Source organism: Oncorhynchus masou, chromosome 11 (genome assembly GCF_036934945.1).
Source record: "Oncorhynchus masou masou isolate Uvic2021 chromosome 11, UVic_Omas_1.1, whole genome shotgun sequence".
NCBI lineage: Eukaryota > Metazoa > Chordata > Actinopteri > Salmoniformes > Salmonidae > Oncorhynchus > Oncorhynchus masou.
Window position 1 is genome coordinate 30,847,499 of NC_088222.1, and position 25,727 is coordinate 30,873,225.

At 41.7% G+C, this 25,727-nt stretch overlaps 1 protein-coding gene across 1 annotated transcript in view; it reads left to right on the forward strand.

Moving 5' to 3' along the window:
* The window catches only part of LOC135547855 (olfactory receptor 2G3-like), a 48,891-nt gene that overhangs the window by 9,651 nt on the left and 13,513 nt on the right, over positions 1-25,727 (forward strand). The window contains 2 exon segments of the mRNA XM_064977079.1: positions 23,391-24,158; positions 24,161-24,254. Coding sequence (XP_064833151.1) covers positions 23,391-24,158; positions 24,161-24,254 — 862 coding nt within the window.

Consider the following 25,727-nt stretch of genomic DNA (forward strand, 5'->3'; position numbering starts at 1 on the left):
ATAACGAGTTACCATCTCCCGAATTAAACTCTAGAGGATATAGAAGTTATATATCTAACAGTCACTTATTAATCATATCAGTCTCATTCTGAACAGTCGTAACCTTCTTGGATCCACAAGAACCCCAACCTTGAGCCTTATTCAGTACTACACAAATGTATATAATTATTTATTTATTTACTAACTAACTAAATAATAACACAGAATACACATACACACTTACATGAGACAAAGGTCCCTAGTGGACTGACAAGATATTACGGCTTATTACACAGAGATGGAGAAGGGAGTGGGGGAAATGGCGAGAGAGAAAAAGGGACATTTATCGTTGTCACGCCCTGGTCTTAGTATTTTGTGTTTTCTTTATTTATTTGGTCAGGCCAGGGTGTGACATGGGTTTTGGTATGTGGTGTGTTTTTGTCTTGGGGTTTTTCACAGGTATTGGGATTGTAGCTTAGTGGGGTTTTCTAGCTTAGTCTATGGCTGTCTGAAGTGGTTCTCAATCAGAGGCAGGTGTTTATCGTTGTCTCTGATTGGGAGACAGCCGTATTCTGATTTAGGCAGCCGTATTCTTTGAGTGTGTTGTGGGTGATTGTCCTTGTTCCTGTCGCTGTGTTACTTTGCACCAGTATAGGCTGTTTCGGTTTTCGTGTTACGTTTCTTGTTTTGTAGTGTCTGTGTTTAGTTGTTTTATTAAACATGAATGTAAATAGCCACGCCGCAATTTGGTCCGACTCTCTTTCACATGAAGAAAACCGTTACAATCGTGGATACATTCTAGGACTATTTGATCCAAACTTGGAGTTGGGGTCCCATGTTGGGTCCCTGAGAAAAACTGTTAATGTAAACATCTCCCCATGGCCTAACTTCCCTATAGGCCTACATTACTGCAAACAATACAATTCTACAAATATACGTTTGTTTATATTAGTGGTTGTTTGTCTTATCTCGATTGCCTATTTTAGTTAGTTTACCCAATTAATCACTGTTTTTTCCCCCACTACATCACTGATTTTAATATGGAATCACAGGTAATATTCTAATAATTCATTTGAATGTGATAATACGATCATCTGTGGGCTCCAGTGAAAAAAAAAAATATATATAATCTTTAAAGAACCCTTCCACCACCCTGTGGAATGTTGTCTCACTCCTCTTCAATGGCTGTGCGAAGTTGCTGGATATAGGTGGGTACTGGAACACGCTGTTGTACACGTCAATCCAGAGCATCCCAAACATGCTCAATTGGTGACATGTCTGGTGAGTATGTATGCCATGGACATTTTCAGCTTCCAGGAATTGTGTACAGCTCCTTATGACATGGGGCTGTGCATTATCATGCTGAAACATGAGGTGATGGAGGTGGATGAATGGCACAGCAATGGACCTCATGTTCTCATCACGTTATCTCTGTGCATTCAAATGGCCATCAATAAAATGCAATTGTGTTCATTGTACGTAGATAATGCCTGCACATACCATAACCATAACCACACAGCCACCACAGGGCAATCTGTTCACAACTTTGACATCAACAAACTGCTAGCCCACACGATGCCATGCACGCTGTCGGCCATCTGCCTGGTACAGTTGAAATCGGGATTCATCCGTTAGGAGCACACTTCTCCAGATTGTAACTGGCTATCGAAGGTGAGAATTTTCCCACTGAAGTTGGTTACAACGCCGAACTGCAGTCAAGTCAAGACACTAGTGAGGACGATTAGCACACAGATGAACGTTCCTGCAGTCAGCATGCCAATCCCTTGTGGCGCAGTGGTCTAAGGCACTGCATCTCTCGGCTAGAGGCATCGCTACAGTCCCTGGTTTGATTCCAGGCTGCATCACAACCATAGAGCATGCATAATTGGCCCAGCGTCATCTGGGGTAGGCTGTCATTGTAAATATGAATTTGTTCTTAACTTGCCTAGTTAAATAAATAAAGGTTAGTTGGATTGATTATCTTGGCAGATGAGAAATGTTTACTAACAGGGAAGTAAACAAATTTGTGCACAAAATTAGAGAAATAATAAGGACATTTCTGGGATTTTTATCAGCTCATGAAACATGGGACCAACACTTTTTGTTCAGTATATACAGTATTTATAATTCTAATTTATTGCACTATTTTATAATAAATTGCACAGCGTTTCTGATACCTTTTGACAACTTGTCACGCTCTGACCTTAGATATCTCTGTTTTCTTTATATTTTGGTTAGGTCAGGATGTGACGAAGGTGGGTATGCTAGTTTATGTATTGTCTAGGGTTTTTGTATGTCTAGGGTTTTGTAGGTCTAGGTATTTGTATGTCTATGGTGGCCTGATATGGTTCCCAATCAGAGGCAGCTGTTTATCGTTGTCTCTGATTAGGGATCATATTTAGGTAGCCATTTTCCCTTTTATGTTTGTGGGTTCTTGTCTATGTGTAGTTCCCTGTCAGCACTCATTTGTATAATTTCACTTGTTTGTTATTTTGGTTAGTTTGTTCAGTGTTTATTCTTAATATAATAAAGAATGTACGTATAGCACGCTGCGCCTTGGTCCGATTCATTTGATGAACGTGACACAACCACATAAACAGAATACATTGTTAACGTAGGAGCAGCAACAGAAATTATGCAAGTTATTGGTATTCATTTCCACCACAGAAGTTTTGTGATAGACATTAAAGAAGACAATATTTTTTAGGACCTATTATTTTTAAGAGATTTCATTAGAAAGAAAAAAATGATGCCCTAAAAGTAAGAAAAACTATTCAAGAATTGACTACATTTTTTGTTACAAAAATGCTCTAAAAAATGTACTGGGTTAAAAAAATCCATGACATAGTGATATTGGATAATTCTCCGGTATAATGCTTAATTACACCAACAGAAAATATTCTTAGCGACAGAATATGGAAAATGAACAGAGCACATCTTCAAGTCCCTTAATGTGTTACATTTGTAAATTAAAACATAAAAACCTTTACAATTACAAATGTACAGTACCAGTCCAAAGGGTGGACACACATACTCATTCAAGAGTTTTTCTTTTTTTAAACTATTTTCCACATTGTAGAATAATAGTGAAGACATCAAAACTATGAAATCATGAGTCTATGAAATCTATGAGTCATCTATGAGTCATGTAGTAACCAATAAAAGTGTTAAACAAATCAAAATATATTTTAGATTTTAGATTCATCAATACAGCCACCCATTGTCTTGATGACAGCTTTGCACAATCTTGGCATTCTCTCAACCAGCTTCACCTGGAATGCTTTCCAAGTCTTGATGGAGTTCCCACATATGCTGAGCACTTGTTGGCTGTTTTTCCTTCACTCTGCTGGCCAACTCATCCCAAACCATCTCAATTGGGCTGACAGGTCATCTTATGCAGCACCCTCACACCTCCTCCTCCATGCTTTATGGTGGGAACCACACATGCAGAGATTCTCCGTTCACCTCTTCAGACCAAAAGACAGATTTCCACCGGACTAATGTAAATTTGCTCATGTTTCTTGGCCCAAGCAAGTCTCTTCTTATTGGTTTCTTTGCAGCAATTTAACCATGAAATCATGATTCAAGCAGTCTCCTCTGAACAGTTGATGTTGAGATGTGTCTGTTACTTGAACTATGTGAAGGATTTATTTGGGCAACAATTTCTGAGGCTGGAAACTGAACTTATCATCTGCAGCAGAGGTAACTCTGGGTCTTCATCATATCGCTTGATGGTTTTTGTGACTGCACTTGAAGACACTTTCAAAGTTTAAAACAATTTCTGAACTTAAAACACAAATATGATATTTTACAACTACAGGTTAGACTCAAATAAAGCACACTACTTAAAGGCAAATAAACCTGGCAAACATTTTGCAGCCCTCTCAAAACGAATACATGCCAAGTCAGTTATAATTTTAAAGGTTTAATAAATTGTGACAATGAAATAATAACAAAGCTCCTAAACAATAGAATGGCAAAACTCTTACAAGACTTGATACATATCAATCAAACAGGGTTCATTAAAAAGAAACACAAGATACAAGAACATGTTTCAGTTTAATACAATAAGCTAAAAAACAAGACATAGATTTATCAATAATGGTTGTTGATGCCGAAAAGGCTTTCGATCGCCTTGAAAGGCCTTTTCTATTCAAAACGTTGGAAGCTTTCAACTTTCAAAATGAATAATAAATGTAATACAAATATTATATAAATGTCTTTAAGTAAAAATTTACACAAATAATACATTATCTGATGAAAGTGATCAAGTGACACGAATAAGGGATTGATACTTTCACCTGGTCAGTCTATGTCATGGAATGAGTAGGTGTTCTTAATGTTTTATACACTCAGTGTATAGTTAAGTGCACTAAATTGGACAAATGGGTACATATTATTGAAGATGCACTTGCTCATCCCCAGAATCTTTACACGTGTCTATTTTCAAAGGAAAAAGCTAAGAATATTAACAACTTTATAGTTAAGAACACTATTTCAAAATGGATGAAAATTAAACGTATTCTACAAGAACTAATATCACTCCCTAAAAACAGAACCGATGGAACAATCCTTGGATAGCTTTTCAGAATTCGCCGATAAATTGGTCCATATGGAAAACTAAAGACATAGAAACCATAAATGACTTGGTAAGAGGAAATACATTTATTTCCATGAGAGAATTAAAAAGCCATTTTGGACTGACCAGTGTAGATATTTTCAAATACATGCAACTTAAAGGTTTTATCAAGAAATGTTGATTTGAAATCTTTTGGACATCAGAGCAATCTTGAGGGAATCCTATTTGAGTCAGAAAATGATATTCATATGATATTGTAGGTTCAATATACAAAACCTTGCAGAGAGCCTATCCAACTGACACTCTCTTAGAAAAAAAATGAATGTTGGAACATAACTAAAATAATTACAGTTAACAAAAATAATTCAGTGTAAACTAATGTAAAGAATTTATTACACAAGGGAAAAACTAAACAAATTATACAGCACAACGGCAGAGTCATGTCTTAAGTGTAAAACTAACACTTACTCAATAATCCATGCCTTCTGGGAATGCTATAAAGTCCAACAATTATTGGCGGAGTTAGAAGTTTGGCTGTCAGAAGTATTACAATGTACATTTATTTTAATCTGTCTGTCTGCATATTTCAAGACATCGCATATGGGGTCCAGTGAGATACCGGATGGGTTGGATGATACTCTTGTCGTCAATCATCCTGAAAAAAACATGTACTTAAAAAATGGAAATCAACCAATCCTCCCTCAATGTTAACACAATGGAAAAAAAAGCTTTATTTTCTACATGTTGAAAATGCGTGGGCGATGGTGAAAACGAAATGATGCAGTTTGAGGCCATGTTGCAGAGACTGATACGGGCGCTGGAGCTCAGTGTAGCATAGCAAACCAAACAAATCGATCTGCCATCATTTCTACCTTGTCACTCCCATGCACAAAAGCCATGCGCAAAAATGTAATAGCGTTTACAACCTGGACAGTAGGGTTTGGCTTGGACAGATAGGGACTCTCAGAAGCAAGTAAATCCGATGTACAATTGTGTTTTTAGTATATTTATTTCAGAATATCTCTCAGTTCATGTTTTCTCCTGAAATAGTTCATTTTCAATGCATTCATTGGATTCATTCCTGTTGATGCATTCGCTGTTGATCTGCTTGATGTAGTTATGATAATTTCATTTCAATCAACAACGGTGGTTCACTGGGGCCATAATGTTGTATCAATGATTTTCTTTCCAGTTTTGAAACTGAAACAGAACAGTTTTCACATTAATTAAGGCAATTTCAAGGGATTTTCATAACATCACGTCTCGTCATTGGTGTGCAGTGAAGATCACCTGACCTGATTTCATAGGACATCAGAATTAATCTCTATTATTTGATTTGGATCTTCATTAGCTGTTTCTGAACAGCAGCTAGTCTTCCTGGGGTCTACACAAAACATAAAACATGACATAATAGAGAACATTAAAGGGGCCGATGAGCACCGATACATTTTATCTATAATATATCTTCATAATTTATCTTCATATTTAATTATTTTTTTAAATTTTTATTTAACCTTTATTTAACCAGGTAGGCAAGTTGAGAACAAGTTCTCATAACTTCGACCTGGCCAAGATAGAGCAAAGCAGTTCGACAAATATAACAACACAGTTACACATGGAGTAAAACAAACATACAGTCAATAATACAGTAGAAAAAGAAGTATATATACAATGTGAGCAAATGAGGTGAGATAAGGGAGGTAAAGGCAATAAATAGGCCATGGTGGCGAAGTAAATACAATATAGCAAGTAAAACACTGGAATGGTAGATTTGACAGTAGATGAAATACTGGAGTGCAAAGGGGCAAAATAAATAAATAAATACAGTAGGGGAAGAGTTAGTTGTTTGGGCTATTTATAGATGGGCTATGTACAGGTGCAGTGATCTGTGAGCTGCTCTGACAGCTGGTGCTTAAAGCTAGTGAGGGAGATAAGTGTTTCCAGTTGCAGAGATTTTTGCAGTTCATTCCAGTCAGTGGCAGCAGAGAACTGGAAGGAGAGGCGGCCAAAAGAGGAATTGGCTTTGGGGGTGACAAGTGAGATATACCTGCTGAAACGCGTGCTACGGGTGGGTGCAGCTATGGTGACCAGCGAGCAGAGATAAGGCGGGACTTTACCTAGCAGGGTCTTGTAGATGACCTGGAACCAGTGGGTTTGGCGACGAGTATGAAGCGAGGGCCAGCCAACGAGAGTGTACAGGTCGCAATGGTGGGTAGTATATGGGGCTTTGGTGACAAAATGGATGGCACTGTGATAGACTGCATCAAATTTGTTGAGTAGGTGTTGGAGGCTATTTTGTGAATGACATCGCCAAAGTCGAGGATCGGTAAGATGGTCAGTTTTACGAGGGTATGTTTGGCAGCATGAATAAAGGATGCTTTATTGCGAAATAGGAAGCCAATTCTAGATTTAACTTTGGATTGGAGATGTTTTATGTGAGTCTGGAAGGAGAGTTTACAGTCTAACCATACACCTAGGTATTTGTAGTTGTCCACATATTCTAAGTCAGAACCGTCCAGAGTAGTGATGCTGGACGGGCGGGCAGGTGCAGGCAGCGATCGGTTGAAGAGCATGCATTTAGTTGTACTTGTATTTAAGAGCAGTTGGAGGCCACGGAAGGAGAGTTGTATAGCATTGAAGCTCGTTTGGAGGGTTTTTAACACAGTGTCCAAAGAAGGGCCAGAAGTATACAGAATGGTGTCGTCTGCGTAGAGGTGGATCAGAGACTCACCAGCAGCAAGAGCGACATCATTGATATATACAGAGAAGAGAGTCGGCCCAAGAATTGAACCCTGTGGCACCACCATAGAGACTGCGAGAGGCCCGGACAACAGGCCCTCAGATTTGACACACTGAACTCTGTAGGAGAAGTAGTTGGTGAACCAGGCGATGCAATCATTTGAGGCTGTTGAGTCTGCCGATGAGGATGTGGTGATTGACAGAGTCGAAAGCCTTGGCCGGGTCAATGAATACGGTGTCACACCCTGACCATAGTTTGCTTTGTATGTTTCTATGTTTTGTTTGGTCAGGGTGTGATATGAGTGGGCATTCTATGTTTCATGTCTAATTTGTCTAGTTCTATGTTTGGCCTGATATGGTTCTCAATCAGAGGCAGGTGTGAGTCATTGTCTCTGATTGGGAACCATATTTAGGTAGCCTGTTTGGTGTTGGGTTTGTGGGTGATTGTCCTTGTTCCTGTTGTTGTGTTAGTTTGCACCAGTTTAGGCTGTTTCGGTTTTCACGTTACGTTTATTGTTTTTGTATTGATTCGTGTTTCCTTTGTTTTATTAAACATGAATCTCAATAGCCACGCCGCATTTTGGTCCAACTCTCCTTCACATAAAGAAAGCCGTTACAGAATCACCCACCACAACAGGACCAAGCGGCGTGACAACAAGCAGCAGCAGCAGCAGCAGTGGGAGAGGCTGCATTATTTGGAAGACTGGACATGGGAGGATGAGTTGGACGGTAAAGGAGCCTGGGTACAGCCTGGAGAATATCGCCGCCCCAAAGAAGAGCTGGAGGCGGCGAAGGCGGAGAGGCGCTGGTATGAGGTGGCAGCATGGCAGCGTGGATGGAAGCCCGAGAGTCAGCCCCAAAAATGTATTGGGGGGGGGACTCACAGGACATATGGCGAAGCCAGGTAGGAGACCTGCGTCAACTTCCTGTGGTTACCGGGGGGCTAGAGAGACCGGCAGGCACCGTGTTATGCTGTGAAGCGCACGGTGTCCCCAGTGCGGGTGCATAGCCCGGTGTGATACATTCCAGCTCCGCGTATCGGCCGGGCCAGAGTGGGCATCGAGCCAAGTGCCATGAAGCCGGCTCTACGCATCTGGTCCCCAGTGCGTCTCCTTGGGCCGGCTTACATGGCACCAGCCTTGCGCATGGTGTCCCCGGTTCGCCTGCATAGCCCAGTGCGGGCTATTCCACCTCGCCACACTGGCAGGGCGACCGGGAGCATGCAACCAGGTAGGGATGGGCAGGCTGGGTGCTCAAGAGCTCCAGTGCGGCTGCACGGTCCGGTCTATCCATCACCACCTCCATGCACCAGCCCTCCGGTGGCAGCCCCACGCACCAGGCTGTCTCTCTGGCTCATCCGTACAGGTGCTCCCGCCTGTCCGGCGCTGCTGTCGGAGTCTCCGGCCTGTCCGGCGCTGCTGTCAGAGTCTCCCGCCTGTCCGGCACTGCTGTCGGAGTCTCCCGCCTGTCCGGCGCTGCTGTCGGAGTCTCCCGCCTGTCCGGCGCTGCTGTCGGAGTCTCCCGCCTGTCCGGCGCTGCTGTCGGAGTCTCCCGCCTGTCCGGCGCTGCTGCCGGAGTCTCCCGCCTGTCCGGCGCTGCTGCCGGAGTCTCCCGCCTGTCCGGCGCTGCTGCCGGAGTCTCCCGCCTGTCCGGCGCTGCTGCCGGAGTCTCCCGCCTGTCCGGCGCTGCTGCCGGAGTCTCCCGCCTGTCCGGCGCTGCTGCCGGAGTCTCCCGCCTGTCCGGCGCTGCTGCCGGAGTCTCCCGCCTGTCCGGCGCTGCTGCCGGAGTCTCCCGCCTGTCCGGCGCTGCTGCCGGAGTCTCCCGCCTGTCCGGCGCTGCTGCCGGAGTCTGAAGAGCCCCTCTGCCCAGGGCTGCCAGAGCCCCTCTGCCCAGAGCTGCCAGAGCCCCTCTGCCCAGAGCTGCCAGAGCCCCTCAGCCCAGAGGCGCCAGAGCCCCTCAGCCCAGAGCAGCTGTCCCTCTGTCCCGAGCAGCTGTCCCTCTGTCCCGAGCAGCTGTCCCTCTGTCCCGAGCAGCTGCCCCTCTGTCCCGAGCTGCCCCTCTGTCCCGAGCTGCCCCTCAATCCAGAGCCCCTCTGCCCAGAGCCCCTCTGCCCAGAGCTGCCAGAGCCCCTCAGCCCAGAGGTGCCAGAGCCCCTCAGCCCAGAGGCGCCAGAGCCCCTCTGCCCAGAGCTGCCAGAGCCCCTCAGCCCAGAGGCGCCAGAGCCCCTCAGCCCAGAGCAGCTGTCCCTCTGTCCCGAGCTGCCCCTCCCTCACCAACTTCAAACATCTGCTATCTGAGCAGCTAAACGATCGCTGCAGCTGTACATAGTCTATTGGTAAATAACCCACCCAATTTTACCTACCTCATCCCCATACTGTTTATATTTATTTACTTTTCTGCTCTTTTGCACACCAGTATCTCTACCTGTACATGACCATCTGATCATTTATCACTCCAGTGTTAATCTGCAAAATTGTAATTATTCGCCTACCTCCTCATGCCTTTTGCACACAATGTATATAGACTTTCTTTTTTTTCTACTGTGTTATTGACTTGTTAATTGTTTACTCCATGTGTAACTCTGTGTTGTCTGTTCACACTGCTATGCTTTATCTTGGCCAGGTCGCAGTTGTAAATGAGAACTTGTTCTCAACTAGCCTACCTGGTGAAATAAAGGTGAAAAAAATAAAAAATAAAAATTTAAGATGGTGAGGAAGGCATTTAAAAAAAATAACCAGGCATCCTCTACTGACGGGATGAGGTTGATATCCTTCCAGGATACCCGGGCCAGGTCGATTAGAAAGGCCTGCTCACTGAAGTGTTTCAGGGAGCGTTTGATAGTGATGAGTGGAGGTCGTTTGACCGCTGACCCATTACGAATGCAGGCAATGAGGCAGTCATTGCTGAGATCTTGGTTGAAAACAGCTGAGGTGTATTTCGAGGGCAAGTTGGTTAGGATGATATCTATGAGGGTGCCCGTGTTTACGGCTTTGGGGTTGTACCTGGTCATTGATAATTTGTGTGAGATTGAGGGCATCAAGCTTAGATTGTAGGATGGCCGGGGTGTTAAGCATGTCACAGTTCATGCTTACCTAGCAGCACGAGCTCTGAAGATAGATGGGGGGCAATCAGTTCAAATATTGTATCCAGAGCACAGCTGGGGGCAGAGGGTGGTCTATAGCAGGCAGCAACGGTAAGAGACTTGTTTGCAGAGAGGTGGATTTTTAAAAGTAGAAGTTAAAATTGTTTGGGTACAGACCTGGATAGTAGGACAGAACTCTGCAGGCTATCTCTGCAGTAGATTGCAACACCGCCCCCTTTGGCCGTTCTATCTTGTCTGAAAATGTTGTAGTCAGGGATGGAGATTTCAGAGCTATTGGTGGTCTTCCTAAGCCAGGATTCAGACACGGCTAAGACATCCGGGTTGGCAGAGTGTGCTAAAGCAGTAAATAAAACAAACTTAGGAAAATGTGACAAGGATTGAAAAGGATTTTCCAATACATTGTTGACTTGATTCTTGATGATGACTGCAAGCTGAGATTTAGAAAGTATGATGTCAGTCCAGTCAAAGATACTGTACATATAATGTGATTTGACGTCATTTTATCTGTAACCAATGACCTTGAGCCTTCTTGGATGGGCACTTCTAATGTAACTGTATTGCAGCACCCAACGGCTTGAATGTTAGAGCTCTCCCCTTAAATTTTGCAGTGACGTAGTGTCCCCATGTGTGACAGAACACTAAGTCAATCACAGCGCAACTAGAGAACATTACCAATCCCTACACTCTGTATTTTTCGCTGGTTAACACACCACCACAGAAAGCACTGAGCTAGGCTGGAACACATGCATTTCGGGGCTGCCTTACTCAAGAAAGCAAAAAAGAGTACGCAGCTTTATTAATTCAATGTTTGTTTGTTTTTTACATTGTTTGCAAACTGATATGTGTAACGTATTAATGCCAAAATAACATGGAAAACAGAGCCAGTTTTTTTAGCTGAACAGTGGCAACCCCTGAATGGCAGGGCCGATAATACAGGACTAGTAAAGGCCCAGTGCACTACTTTGTGAAAACATTTAAATGAAATGTACTTGAGTGTTTAATATCATTTGTATTTTGAGTCTGATAATTAGCAGTGGAGGATAGTAGGAGGAGCTATAGGAGGACAAGCTCAATTTAAGGGTTGTAATGGAATAAATGGAAAGGTATCAAACACATCAAACATAATATGGAAACCACGTTTGACTTCGTTCCATTTATTCCATACCAGCCACTACAATGAGCCCGTCCTCCTATAGCTCCTCCCACCAGCCTCCACTGGTCTACAGGTACAAACTTCTATACAATACAGTAATGTAAATGTACATTAAGTGGTTTGTAAGGTTGGTAAATTAATACTGCACAAAAAGTTTTCCATGTTATTTGAGCAGTAAAAATATTTAATTGATGTGGATGTTTTGTGTCTTTACCCATAACTTTGCGCATTTTTATGTAAATGTTTGAAGACAGGCTTTAGTTCTTTCTGGAAACCATTAGAATGACACTCGCAAAGAAATGGACAGGGCATCAACGCTCACAATTCAAACTATTGAATCCTGGAGATGCTATTCTTAATTATACAGCTACCAGAGATGCTGGGATTTTTTTTCTTTGCCTGTGCTATAGCCATCTATATTGGTCCGCTAATATCAGTGCACTACTTTTGTGAAAACATACATTTTTCAAAAAATATATATTTTTGTCATGTTTAAAAAATATATGTATATTATCATTTTTCAGGGGGTGCTGCACCCCTACTTCCCGCGGCTATGCCGGTACACATATGCATAGCTCATACAATTATATTTTGTTTGAGTCAATGACAATAAATGTTGCAGCGTAAATACGAGGGTCAAATATATCTCATTGCATTGCAAGCTACTGTATACAATCTCTAGTTGTATTATTTTGCAAAGGAAAGGGGAAAAACCCAGTGACCACTAGAGGTCCTCATATACCCATATTTAGATTAAATGCACTTGATTTTTCATCATTACTGTGTGAATGACAAGCCCATTCAATCTATTTTGTGGTATATAATCTATATTTTTTATACTCAGCAGGTAGGGGCCTAGGTAAATTTGTCTACATGAATGGTTTCATATGAGGTTGGTTGCATCCCCCATCCTAAAGTGTAAGAAGGCATTTGATACCACAAAGTCTGCTGTAATTCCATATATCCTAGAATGCCATTTCTTATTTAGTTAGTCCCACTTAACCTCAGAAATGCAGATCAGTTATCAAATCAGTTTACAGAGAAAATACATAGATGCATGTATATGTCTAACAGATCCATTAATTTTCTCAAAATTTTTCCAGACAAGTTAATATACAAATTATATGCAAAAGTTACATTTTACACCAGTGCAGCAAACTAGTTTGTCGACTCTATCAAGTACTGTTGAAATCAAATTAATCTGTGCGTATACGATGACACCTCGTGGTCATATGGTTAATTTCTCCCTAACCGTAATTTTTCTCTCCCCCTCGCTGTTCACTGTTTGTTGTGATCTGGTACGTCACTGAAAAATGTCTCCCCTTCTCCACTTCCTGTGCAAGAACGACGAGCCAGATGTCAGAATTTGTGGACTAATATGCAATGTATGAGATATTGTGTTGTATACATTTGTTATGCGATAACAAGATGTATAGCTAATGGAGATAACACATCTAGCTAGCTACTTTACAGTTTACAACATGCGAGCTCATAGCTATGTGAATGTATGTGTTCTGGCTGTTATTAACTAACGTTACGGCAATTAAAAAGATCATTGCATTGCATGAGAGCTGCATCTGTGTATGTGCCGGGAGTTTTGCATCCAATAGTACAGTCCGTCCTGGTTGTAATGTTGCCAACATCAGAGACGGTCTACCATCATTAACAACACTAGTCCTGCCATGCATGGTAAGTGAGCTAGCATCCTCTTTGATAATTTAGCTAGCTCCTCAAACTGTATTTTCTTTGCTATTTCTGCACGGTGGCACTTATTAGAGCCTTGAATCTCATGACTGAACCTCACTGTCGCCACTGGTCATCGAGCTAGCCATGTAGCCACCAGGGTTGCATCGGTTTAGATTGGACTTGACTAGAGCTTGCTAGATAGGTAGCTAACGTCGTCTATCTAGGTAACGAACACTAGCATTGCTAGCATGCTAATGTTAGCTATCTAATGACAATACACCATAGTCGTGGGTCCGCAAAAATAAGCAAATGGCACTGAACTCGTGAAATAAAACATGTTTTGACATTGCAGTTGCTATTGCTGTTTTTGTTGTTTGTTTTTTGCTTTGTGACATAACGAATATCGTATTTTTTACATTTAACTTTGATATAACTAGATGTATCTAATCTTTTTTGGAAATGATGACTAAAACGGATAGGGAACCTCAGAAATAAAAGATCCGGTCACGGATTAGGAGCCACTCCATTGAGAAAAAGGCATGGGACGTTTTGTGGGGTTTATGCAGTGTAACTACATTTAAAAAATACACAAAAACTGTTTTTCACCTTTATTTAACTAAGCAAGTAAGTTAAGAACTAATTCTTATTTTCAATGACAGCCTAGGAACAGTGGGTTAACTACCTTGTTCAGGGACAGAACAACATATTTTTACCTTGTCAGCTCAGGGATTTGATCGTGCAATGTTTTGGTTACTAGTCCAACGCTCTAACCACTAGGCTACATGATGCTATCATTAGATTCCGTTGAGAACAAAACAGTATATTTCTCTTTTGGGGTCAAGTTGTAGGTAAAATTATGCTTGTTTCTGTTGTCCCTGCTACAAGGACAATTTATTTGCAAACAAGTTATCTAGCTTGTTGGCTTCGTCTGCACTGTGTTTGTTTCTGGTGGCTGTAATGTTAGTTTGAATGTGACTTTCACTTCCTCTCCAGCTTCGTGAAAACACTACACAAGAAGTGGTGTGATATAGGGGCGCCCATGACCTGTGGATTTCTGCTTTAAACTTACTGTACTGGTTGTCTGTGCGGTTTCTCCTTCAGCTCCTAAAAATGCTAGACAAAATATCAAAAGGAAAGTATTTCTAGAGAGCTAGTAGGTAGAAGTTTACAAACACTAAGATTGGAGTCATTAAAACTAATTTTTCAACCACTCCAAATTTCTTGTTAACAAACTATAGTTTTGGCAAGTCGTTGAGGACATCTACTTTGTTCATGACACAAGTTATTTTTCCAACAATTGTTTACAGATGGATTATTTCACTTTTGTTATTTTTTTTTTTAATTTATCTGTTATTTTACCAGGTAAGTTGACTGAGAACACGTTCTCATTTGCAGCAACGACCTGGGGAATAGTTACAGGGGAGAGGGATGAATGAGCCAATTGTAAACTGGGGATTATTAGGTGACCGTGATGGTTTGAGGGCCAGATTGGGAATTTAGCCAGGACACCGGGGTTGACACCCCTACTCTTATGATAAGTGCCATGGGATCTTTAATGACCTCAGAGAGTCAGGACACCCGTTTAACATCCCATCCGAAAGATGGCACCCTACACAGAGCAGTGTCCCCAGTCACTGCCCTGGGGCATTGGGATATTTTCTTAGACCAGAGGAAAGAGTGCCTCCTACTGGCCCTCCAACACCACTTCCAGCAGCATCTGGTCTCCCATCCAGGACCAACTTTGCTTAGCTTCAGAAGCAAGCCAGCAGTGGTATGCAGGGTGGTATGCTGCTGGCATACCTGCTGGCATACTTATAATTCCCTGTATCACAATTCCAGTGGGTCAGACGTTTACACTAAGTTTACTGTGCCTTGGAAAATTACAGCTTGGAAAATTACAGAAAATGATATAATTTTAGAAGCTTCTGATAGGCTAATTGACATCAGTTGAGTCAATTGGATGTGTACCTGTGGATGTATTTCAAGGCCTACCTTCAAACTCAGTGCCTCTTTGCTTGACGTCATGGGAAAATCAAAAGAAATCAGCCAAGACCTCAGAAAAAAAATTTGTAGACTTCCACAAGTCTGGTTCATCCTTGGGAGCAATTTCCAAATGCCTGAAGATACCACATGCATCTGTATAAACAATAGTACGCAAGTATAAACACCATGGGACCACGCAGCCGTCATACCGCTCAGGAAGGAGACACGTTATATCTCCTAGAGATGAACGTACTTTGGTGCGAAAAGTGCAAATCAATCCCAGAACAACAGCAAAGGACCTTGTGAAGATGCTGGAGGAAACAGGTACAAAAGTAACTATACCCAGAGTAAAACGAGTCCTATATCGACATGACCTGAAAGGCCACTCAGCAAGGAAGAAGCCACTGCTCCAAAACTGCCATAAAAAAAGCCAGACTACGGTTTGCAACTGCACATGGGACAAAGAACAGACTTTTTGGAGAAATGTCCTCTGGTCTGATGAAACAAAAAGAGAACCGTTTGGCTATAATGACCATCGTTATGTTTGGAGTTAAAAGGGGGAGGCTTGCAAGCAGAAGAACACCATCCCAACCGTGAAACGGTTGTTGTGGGGGTGCTTTGCTGCAGGAGGGACTGGGGCACTTCACAAAATAGATAGCATTATGAGGGGGGGAAATTATGTGCATATATTGAAGAAACATCAAGACATCAGTCAGGAAGTTAAAGCTTGGTTGCAAATAGTATACAGATAATTTGTTGAGCATCTACAGATGGACTATACACTATAGTATATATGGACTATACACTACTATACACTATCATGTTGAAAATTAAGAGCTACACCGCTGAAATGCTACTGAAAGGTTAAAGTTATGCAGTTGACATATTACTGGTAGTCTGTATATAGTCTCTAGAGCAGGGGTGTCAAAGTCAAATGGACGGAGGGCCAAATAAAAAATTTAGCTACAAGCCGAGGGCCGGACTGTTCGAATGTTCATTGAAAATTTTTTAAATGACGCATATAGTCTAGTGAACCTAATTGAACCTACTGAAAACCTAACAAATATATTCCAATATGATCAGATAAATAAAGCAATATTTTCTTATGGCTCTGTCAGTAATCTTTAATTTTCAACAGACACAAAAGACAAATTTCCTTTATATAAAAATCCCCATAACATGAACATTAAATGAAAGAAACCGGTATTCAAGGCACCATCAGTAGCCTATATTTTCTATTTTAGCAAAAGTGGGCTAAATTTACTTCAAAGAAAAAAACAATAATAGCAATTTTCTATCATCCACTCAACTGAAATATTTTTAAAATATAATTGGATTGAAATACAATAAAATAAAGTGCAAAAATCTATTAATCAAAAACAACACTTTGTTTAAGGAGAAGTAACATGCAGTGAAAACAAATATTAAACTTTAACTTTTAAACTTGAACTGAGTAAAAACTCTAAATATGTGATTGCACAGTAATGTTCACTTGTTTGAGGTTGAGGGTGATACTTGGTGGTGTCCCATCTTTTCCACAAGTTCATCAATGTTCGGGGTAAGGCTCTGAGCTGAGGAAATCCTCAGAATTGAGTGGAGGTGTTCAGCAGTAAGTCGACTTCTGTGTGATGTTTTGTTCAGGTTCATCAAAGAAAAAAGTTGTTCACACAGGTATGTGCTGCCAAACATAGACAACGTTTGAGCAGCCTGGATGCGCAGCTGGGGCATTGTGTCGGGGAGGAAACGGGCGAACTCCGCAGCACCCACTGCCGCATATTTTGCCCTCAGTGCATCATTGCATTGGAGGTCAATCAACTCCATTTGGAGGTTTGGTGGTGAGCTTTCCACGTCAACAGCAAATGGGTTACCGAGCAGTTCCAACCTGCTTTTTTGTGCTTCAAAGTCAGCAAATCGGCGTCGAAAGTCAGCGGCAAGCATACCTATTTTATCAGCCAACTGTGCGCTCGGGAACGCACTGGTAGAGAGCTTCTCTTTCATGGTCTGGCAGCTGGGAAAGTGGCTCAAATTTTCTTTCTGCATCTGCGTCTCCCACAGAGTCAGTTTGGTTTTAAATGCCTTCACTGTACTGTACATATCAGAGATGACATGATCCCGACCCTGCAGCTGCAAGTTCATTGCATTCAGATGACTCGTAATGTCACACAGAAAAGCCATTTCACACAGAAACATTTCGTCTCGGAGTTGTGTTGTGTCTTTCCCTTTGCTGTCCAAGAACAGACAAATCTCCTCACGAAGCTCGAAACATCTTTGAAGCACCTTTCCCTGGCTTAGCCATCGCACCTCTGTGTGATAAGGCAAATCACCATGCTCCGTTTCTAACTCCGTCAGAAATGCCTTGAACTGGCGGTGATTCAAACCTTTGGCTCTGATAAAGTTAACTGTGCGCGTGATGATGCTCATTACATGCTCCATTTTCAAGGCTTTACCGCACAACGCTTCCTGGTGTATGATACAATGATAAGCTGTCAGCTCACCTGTCGCGTTTTCCTCTTGCATCTTTTCCCGTATCTTCGCCACCAGTCCGCTCCTGTGTCCACACATCGCAGGTGCTCCGTCGGTTGTCAAACCGACGAGTTTTTCCCAAGGCAGCTCCATCTCATTTACACATCTTGACACCTCTTCATACAAATCATGCCCCGTAGTTGTGCCATGCATAGGACGTAAAGCCAAAAACTCCTCTGTCACGCTTAGGCTGGAGTCCACTCCGCGGATGAAAATTGACAACTGGGCAATGTCAGAAATGTCGGTGCTCTCATCCACAGCCAAGGAATATGCAATGAAATCTTTTCCCTTTTTCACAAGCTGCTCTTTTAGATTGATGGACAACTGGTCTACTCTCTCGGCAATGGTGTTTCTGCTCAGACTCACATTTAAAAAGAGTTGCCTTTTTTCTGGGCAAACTTCGTCACAAACTTTAATCATGCAGTTTTTGATGAAATCCCCCTCCGTAAATGGCCGGGCTGATTTAGCGATCTCTTCTGCCAAAATAAAACTGGCCTTGACAGCAGCCTGGCCTTGTGATTTGGCTTTTTTGAACAGAGCCTGTCGAGATTTGAGGCCTCGTTTTAATTCCTCTGCCTTTTGTAGCCTTTGTTCCATGTCCATATTCTTGTTTTTGTCCGCGTGTTTCGTTTCATAATGTCGTCTCAGATTATACTCTTTCAGTACCGCCACACTTTCTCCACACAGAAGACACACAGGTTTTCCAGCTACCTCCGTGAACATATACTCCGACTCCCACCTTGTTTGAAACCCCGGTTCTCAGTGTCCACCTTCCGTTTTGCCATTTTTGATGGGTATCTGAAAGTTAATTTTACTGTGATGCTGACGACTGCTGTGCCAATAAATATTGAAATGAAGCAGCCTACTGCTCGGTGCGTCACCGTTGCATTGTGGGAAATGTAGTATTGGTGCGTGTAAAAGATCTGCGGGCTGCCGGCTTGCTGCGGTCTGCGGGCCGGTTCTAATAATAAATCAAGATCATCCCAGGGGCCGTAAAAAACCTTCTCGCGGGCCGGATGTGGCCCGCGGGCCTTGACTCTGACATATGTGCTCTAGAGCATTGACAGATAGGTTATTCAAATAAAGTTTTACCAAAAAATGTAAATGTATTCATAATTTTCACATTCCAATTTAGTATTTCAAATCACATTTATTTACATAGCCCTTCATACATCAGCTGATATCTCAAAGTGCTGTACAGAAACCCAGCCTAAAACCCCAAACAGCAAGCAATGCAGGTGTAGAAGCAAGGTGGCTAGGAAAAACTCCCTAGAAAGGCCAAAACCTAGAAAGAAACCTAGAGAGGAACCAGGCTATGTGGGGTGGCCAGTCCTCTTCTGGCTGTGCCGGGTGGAGATTATAACAGAACATGGCCAAGATGTTCAAATGTTCATAAATTACCAGCATGGTCAAATAATAATAATCACAGGCAGAACAGTTGAAACTGGAGCAGCAGAACGGCCAGGTGGACTGGGGACAGCAAGGAGTCATCATGTCAGGTAGTCCTGAGGCATGGTCCTAGGGCTCAGGTCCTCCGAGAGAGAAAAAGAAAGAGAGAGTTAGAGAGAGCATACTTAAATTCACACAGGACACCGGATAGGACAGGAGAAGTATTCCAGATATAACAAACTGACCCTAGCCCCCAGACACATAAACTACTGCAGCATAAATACTGGAGGCAGAGACAGGAGGGGTCAGGAGACACTGTGGCCCCATCCGAGGACACCCCGGACAGGGCCAAACAGGAAGGATATAACCCAACCCACTTTGCCAAAGCACAGCCCCCACACCACTAGAGGGATATATTCAACCACCAACTTACCATCCTGAGACAAGGCAGAGTATAGCCCACAAAGATCTCCGCCACGGCACAACCAAAGGGGGGGCGCCAACCCAGACAGGAATATCACATCAGTGACTCAACTCACTCAAGTGACGCACCCCTCCTAGGGACGGTATGAAAGAGCCCTGGTAAGCCAGTGACTCAGCCCCTGTGATAGGCAGAGAATCCCAGTGGAAAGAGGGGAACCTGCCAGGCAGAGACAGCAAGGGCGGTTCGTTGCTCCAGAGCGTTTCCGTTCACCTTCACACTCCTGGGCCAGACTACACTCAATCATATGTCCCACTGAAGAGATGAGTCTTCAGTAAAGACTTAAAGGTTGAGATCGAGTTTGCGTCTCTGACATGGGTAGGCAGACCATTCCATAAAAAATTGAGCTCTATAGGAGAAAGCCCTGCCTCCAGCTGTTTGCTTAGAAATTCTAGGGACAATTAGGAGGCCTGCGTCTTGTGACCGTAGCGTACGTGTAGGTATGTACGGCAGGACCAAATCAGAGAGATAGGTAGGAGCAAGCCCATGTAATGCTTTGTAGGTTAGCAGTAAAACCTTGAAATCAGCCCTTGCCTTGACAGGAAGCCAGAGTAGGGAGGCTAGCACTGGAGTAATATGATCATTTTTTTTAGTTCTAGTCAGGATTCTAGCAACTGTATTTAGCACTAACTGAAGTTTATTTAGTGCTTTATCTGGGTAGCCGGAAAGTAGAGCATTGCAGTAGTCTAACCTAGAAGTGACAAAAGCATGGATTCATTCTTCTGCATCATTTTTGGACAGAAAGTTTCTGATTTTTGCAATGTTACGTAGATGGAAAAAAACTATCCTTCAAACAGTCTTGATATGTTCTTGAAAAGAGAAATCAGGGTCCAGAGTAACGCCGAGGTCCTTCACAGTTTTATTTGAGCCGACTGTACAACCATTAAGATTGATTGTCAGATTCAACAGAAGATCTCTTTGTTTCTTGGGACCTAGAACAAGCATCTCTGTTTTGTCTGAGTTTAAAAGTAGAAAGTTTGCAGCCATCCACATCTTTATGTCTGAAACACATGCTTCTAGCGAGGGCAATTTTGGGGTTTCACCATGTTTCATTGAAACGTACAGCTGTGTGACATCCGAATGGCAGTGAAAGTTAACATTATGTTTTCGAATGACCTCCCCAAGAGGTAAAATATATAGTGAAAACAATAGTGAAAACAATAGGACAAACCATTCACAGAGACAAACATATCTTTCCGACAGATAAGATCTAAACCAGGCCAGAACTTGACCGTGTAGACCAATTTGGGCTTACAATCTCTCCAAAAGAATGTGGTGATCGATGGTATCAAAGCAGCACTAAGGTCTAGGAGCACGAGGAAAGATGCAGAGCCTCGGTCTGATGCCAATAAAACTGTTGTCAAAAACTGAAAAATTGGGCGTGCAAAATTATTCAGCCACTTTACTTTCAGTGCAGCAAACTCTCTCCAGACGTTCAGTGAGGATCTCTGAATGATCCAATGTTGACCTAAATGACTAATGATGATAAATACAATCCACCTGTGTGTAATCAAGTCTCCGTATAAATGCACCTGCACTGTGATAGTCTCAGAGGTCCGTTAAAAGCGCAGAGAGCATCATGAAGAACAAGGAACACACCAGGCAGGTCCGAGATACTGTTGTGAAGAAGTTTAAAGCCGGATTTGGATACAAAAAGATTTCCCAAGCTTTAAACATCCCAAGGAGCACTGTGCAAACGATAATATTGAAATGGAAGGAGTATCAGACCACTGCAAATCTACCAAGACCTGGCCGTCCCTCTAAACTTTCAGCTCATACAAGGAGAAGACTGATCAGAGATGCAGCCAAGAGGCCCATGATCACTCTGGATGAACTGCAGAGATCTACAGCTGAGGTGGGAGACTCTGTCCATAGGACAACAATTAGTCGTATATTGCACAAATCTGGCCTCTATGGAAGAGTGGCAAGAAGAAAGCCATTTCTTAAAGATATCCATAAAAAGTGTTGTTTAAAGTTTGCCACAAGCCACCTGGGAGACACACCAAACATGTGGAAGAAGGTGCTCTGGTCAGATGAAACCAAAATTGAACTTTTTGGCAACAATGCACAATGTTATGTTTGGCGTAGAAGCAACACAGCTCATCACCCTGAACACACCATACCCACTGTCAAACATGGTGGTGGCAGCATCATGGTTTGAGCCTGCTTTTCTTCAGCAGGGACAGGGAAGATGGTTAAAATTGATGGGAAGATGGATGGAGCCAAATACAGGACCATTCTGGAAGAAAACCTGATGGAGTCTGCAAAAGACCTGAGACTGGGCCGGAGATTTGTCTTCCAACAAGACAATGATCCAAAACATAAAGCAAAATCTACAATGGAATGGTTCAAAAATAAACATATCCAGGTGTTAGAATGGCCAAGTCAAAGTCCAGACCTGAATCCAATCGAGAATCTGTGGAAAGAACTGAAAACTGCTGTTCACAAATGCTCTCCATCCAACCTCACTGAGCTCGAGCTGTTTTGCAAGGAGGAATGGGAAAAAATTTCAGTCTCTCGATGTGCAAAACTGATAGAGACATACCCCAAGCGACTTACAGCTGTAATCGCAGCAAAAGGTGGCGCTACAAAGTATTAACTTAAAGGGGCTGAATAATTTTGCACGCCCAATTTTTCAGTTTTTGATTTGTTAAAAATGTTTGAAATATCCAATAAATGTCGTTCCACTTCATGATTGTGTCCCACTTGTTGTTGATTCTTCACAAAAAAATACAGTTTTATATCTTTATGTTTGAAGCCTGAAATGTGGCAAAAGGTCGCAAAGTTCAAGGGGGCCGAATACTTTCGCAAGGCACTGTATATACTGTACTCTATATCATCTACTGCATCTTTATGTAATACATGTATCACTAGCCACTCAATGCTACCCTACCTGTAAAACCCATTGAAGCAGACCTAAGTCATTTTTTAAATATTGTTGAGATGAGTAGAAATACTATACAAATTGCACTTTAAAAAAAAAGTTTTTCAAGAAAATAGAATTAAAGGATTAAACTGGAGGCTGCAGTCAAATAATATAATTGACTTGAAAGCCAATGTTGTATTATTCAATATTGCTATTAAAATAGTACTCATATAGGAATGGGTAATTGTTTACAAGTTGCTATCTGTCCAATAAAGCCATCGCCAAAAACAACATATTTTCATCTTCTTCTGAGTCTGGCAGCGCAACAAATCCAATGGCGAAATTTGAAGTGCTCTGGCACACGCCAGCAAAAAGGTTCCTCCAGGTACCCTTCGCTACATTGAAAAATTAAAGGTTACTACAAGAACCCCTCAACCAACCAAAGGTACATTGACTGCAATGGTTCTTCAGGGAACTCCAGGGTTCATTGAGAATGTCCAGGGTTCCCTGAGTCACCCCTAATTCTAAGTGTAAGGTGCAAAAAAGTGAACTATAACCTCTATTCAGCCAAACAGCATAACATAAATTATAGGATTATGTATTATGTTTCTTAAATATGCATTTTGCTCATTTGGTCATTGGAGTCGCAGTAGGATGTGGATGTACTTGATCTTGTCAGTCTTGATCTCGTGGCCACTCGAGACCACATAACTGTGGTCTTGTTCTCATCAGGGTCAAACTCAATGTTCCCAACTTGGGGACGTCTACGAGTTATGAATGCAACATGAATGAATGTTATGATCAGCAAGTAGTTTACTTAAGGATTAATCAATTCCCTCTTTTCTCACAGTAGCAATTAATTATGTATATTTTTTTAAGAGAATGAATTAGGGGTGTTCACATTTTCAGGGCTGGGTGAATCTTGGACAAATAGATTAATAATACTTGTTTTTACCCTCCTGGGATTTATTTTGACAATTGTTCTTAATTTGACCTTGATTGTGATTATAATTTTACACAGAACTCTCCATGAGCCCATGTATATTTTCTTGTGTAACTTGTGCATTAACGGGCTGTATGGATCCACTGGTTTCTACCCTGCATTCTTGTATACACTGACAGGATCAAATATGATCTCACTCAGTAACTGTGTTCTCCAGATATTTGTGATCATGACATATTCCTTATGTGAATTTACTAATTTAACTGTGATGGCTCTTGACAGGTACATGGCAATATGTAGACCTCTGCATTATCAAACTCTCATGACAAGAGTAACCATCTGCAAGTTGCTCATTTTCATTTGGCTGTTTCCCTGTGGTACAACAGGAGTGTCCATTTCAATAATGCTCAGGTATCCTCTTTGTGGATCACACATAGACCGACTCTTTTGTCAAAACTGGGCATTGATAGAAAGACTTGCTTGCCAAGAGGACCTTGTTAAACATATTGTCAATGGGTCTTTCTTTGTGTGGTTTAATTTACTGGTAGCATTTCTTATTTTCTCATATGTCAAAATTATTGTTGCTTGTTGGCATTCCCCAAAAAATCAACACAAATTTATGTCTACTTGTTCGCCTCATTTAATAGCCCTTGTCAACTTTATTATTTTAACAATATTTGATGCTATGGACTCTCTGTTTGGATCCAGGGATGGTCCAAAGGTATTAGGAAAGCTCATGTCATCCCTCCATTTATCAACCCCATTATATATGGTGTCAAACTAACTCCTATCAGGACCCAGATAAAAAAAACATTTTCAGCAGATACAGAGTTAAATACTTGTAGTGTTAAATTGATCATTAAACATGAATTGGTTATTGCTTATTAGTTCTATTCTTTGTTTTCTGTTTCTCCCTCACACCGTTAGTGAAGCTGTTAAAAACAATAGAATCAGAGCTAAAATAACACCGCCAAAAAACATGGATTGAAATTAGTAATGGAGTGATCTTAGTTGAGCTATTCTACCTCGAATCTGAAGTATTCTTGTAAAGAGTCAGCTTGTACAGCACTGCAAATGTAATAACAAATTTAAATGGGCCATTCTGGATGCATATTTAGTAGGGGAATTTGTTTTATTCAATAATACATTTTGCTCTGTTTCCACTTACTGTGTAAGGAACACAGGATCTACTTATCAGCCCATGTAAAAAGAAAACTGAGTTGATAAAAACAAAAGCTAGATGCCTAGACATGCTGGTTGCTAAGTGAACCTTTATTTAACTAGACAAGTCAGTTAAGAACAAATTATTATTTACAATGACGGCCTACCCCGGCCAAACCCGGACGACTCAAACCCAAGAGAAAACCTCAAACCATAAGAACAGCTCAAGAAGCAGAACTAGTACAATGCGGCCCTAGTAGTCCTACCTTCCATACAGGCATGGCTTTACAAACCTTAACTGTGTGATCCATCAGAAGGCAGCAAACATTTATGGAGGTTTACTGTAATGTGATAATGTTATGCATTATGCAAATTTCAGCGATGCAAAAAACTCACCTACAGTATGTAGAAGTTTGAACGTCTCTCACTGCCATTGAAAAATATGGCCTAGAAGGGCAGAGGTCAAAGACTTGTGAGACTATATATGTTCTGCAAATATAGAATAAGTATATTTGATATAAACAACATACATTGAAGATACGTGTGATTTCAGGCTAACATTGCTGCCTCTCACAGAGAGAAAAACATTCCCTGGAAATTGTTAACATATGGACTAAAGCATTTTTTAGATCAGGTGAAAACAATTTTTGCTCTCGAGCTCCTGTCCTGTGATGCTACTGCATCATGAGTAGCCTACTCTTTGCAGGGAAGCAGTTTTACTAAATGTGATTAGGAACAGTATGTCTATTCAGACATCCTCATAATTCCATCCTGAGCTTTTCTCACAGTGACCATAGCGTTCCTTATTAAAGTCACTCCTCCCTCAAGACCAACATACAAAAAAGGCCATGACTAAAGTTCAGTTCTGTGTTAAAGACGGAGTAGTAACATAATCCTCTTCAGCAGCTAGAATGTCTTGTCAACGTGTGCTCTTCCTGGTGCTACTGGTTTTCCTATCACTTAATAGTAAGTCTGGATTCAATTTGTGTTTACATGCCTAATGAAAATAGCACTTCTAAATTAAATGGTGATATGAATGCATTGGCATTCAATAGTTACATCTAAGTTGCATGTAATACAGTATATGCAATATGTTTTTCTTAAGTTTATTGTTTTATTGATTCCAATTTGTACTCCTTTTG